The sequence below is a fragment of the Helianthus annuus genome, chromosome 17 (assembly GCF_002127325.2).
Source record: "Helianthus annuus cultivar XRQ/B chromosome 17, HanXRQr2.0-SUNRISE, whole genome shotgun sequence".
Taxonomy (NCBI): Eukaryota; Viridiplantae; Streptophyta; class Magnoliopsida; order Asterales; family Asteraceae; genus Helianthus; species Helianthus annuus.
Window position 1 is genome coordinate 167,642,928 of NC_035449.2, and position 1,452 is coordinate 167,644,379.

The window sequence follows — 1,452 nt, forward strand, 5'->3', positions numbered from 1 at the left end:
TGCCGCTATGCACGGTAGTGCAATCGGTGCACACGGTATTACGTATCCGACGACCACCTTATGCACGTTGTTCTTGGTCAGATGTGATTATGAAGTGCACAGTCGTGCGGATCAGGTGACGGCTGTGTTTTATCTATACATTCTGCAGACAGAACTAACAGAATGCTCTCACTCCGTTTTTTTCAATAGATTTTGCCATTTTTGCAAGGTTTCACATGTTTTAACTTTAAACTAACTTCAAAACTTCACAGGACATGAATCAATCTTGTTCAAACCTACTAGAAACAGAAAAAGTTAACGAACAAGGAAATAAATGCGATAAATTTAATATTTACAAACAATACCCTTAGCGTGTGAAAACACGCTCGCTAAATTTGTCAGCGAGTCGATAGCTAGACTCCTTCTCCCCCACACTTGTTACGTGTGTGAGGCATTGACATGCCCCCTCGGATTTGGCTCTGTGTTACTTGGGAGACCACCCTGGGGTCTCTCAGACAACATTTTAGCCAACTGTCCAACCTGATTCTCAATGGTCTGTATAGAAGCATTCTGACTCCGCATCTCCCCTTCTTGGGCCATGAAGCGTTCCTCGTGTTGTTGGTAGCGGTTTTCAGCAATCTGATTAGCACAATTGAAGTTTCCTAACAGTTGTGTCATCATCTCCTCTAGCTTAGAGTTACTCTGAGAGGCGTGAGGCTGGGAACTGCTCCCGGAGCCTTGATGATGGTAATGAGGCTGGAAGGATTCACCTTGAGACTGGTAAGGCTGTCCCTGGGGCTGCTGTGGCGCGGGAGCCCGTTGAGCATGTCCGAGTGGGTTTTGGTTCCCAGAACCGGATTTCCACCCAAAGTTTGGATGATTCTTCCACCCCAGATTGTACGTGTTGCTGTAGGGGTTATTTTGGGGCCTTATTTGATTGCCCATATAATCCACCTCCTCGTGGCCTGTAAACATAACACCCTGCTCACAAGTACCTGGCTCGTGTGACACTCCACACTGCTCACATGATGATTGTACCTTCGAAACATTCTGAGCTTGATCAAACCTTGCAGCCAAAGCTCCGATCTGCGCTGTAAGAGCCGTATACGTATCCACCTGATGAACTCCAGGAATAGATGATGCTTTATTTCGCACTCCACTGTGACGTGAACTCGACTTCAAAGTAGTTTTTTCTATAATTGCGTAGGCTTCCGTTGGTGTTTTTGTTTCAAGATCGCCTCCTGCATATACGTCTATGCGTTCTTGTGAGTCGTAGTTGAGTACTTGGTAGAAGTTCAATACAAGTTGTCTTTTGGACAACCCATGATGTGGAACATCGATCAGAAGATCTTTCAACCTCTCCCAAGCTGCATGTAGAGATTCTCCTTCGTCCTGTTTGAATGTCATGATACGGTTCTTTAGCTTAGCTGTCTTTTTCGGAGGGAAGTATTTTTGCATAAAAAGATCTGTCAT

General features: G+C 45.2%; 1 protein-coding gene across 1 annotated transcript; it reads right to left on the reverse strand.

The window, feature by feature from the left end:
• Positions 1 to 417: 417 nt before the first annotated feature.
• Positions 418 to 1,452, reverse strand: LOC110925193. Its single transcript, XM_022169162.1, has one exon. The coding sequence runs from the start codon at positions 1,450 to 1,452 to the stop codon at positions 418 to 420; it is 1,035 nt and encodes a 344-aa protein (XP_022024854.1).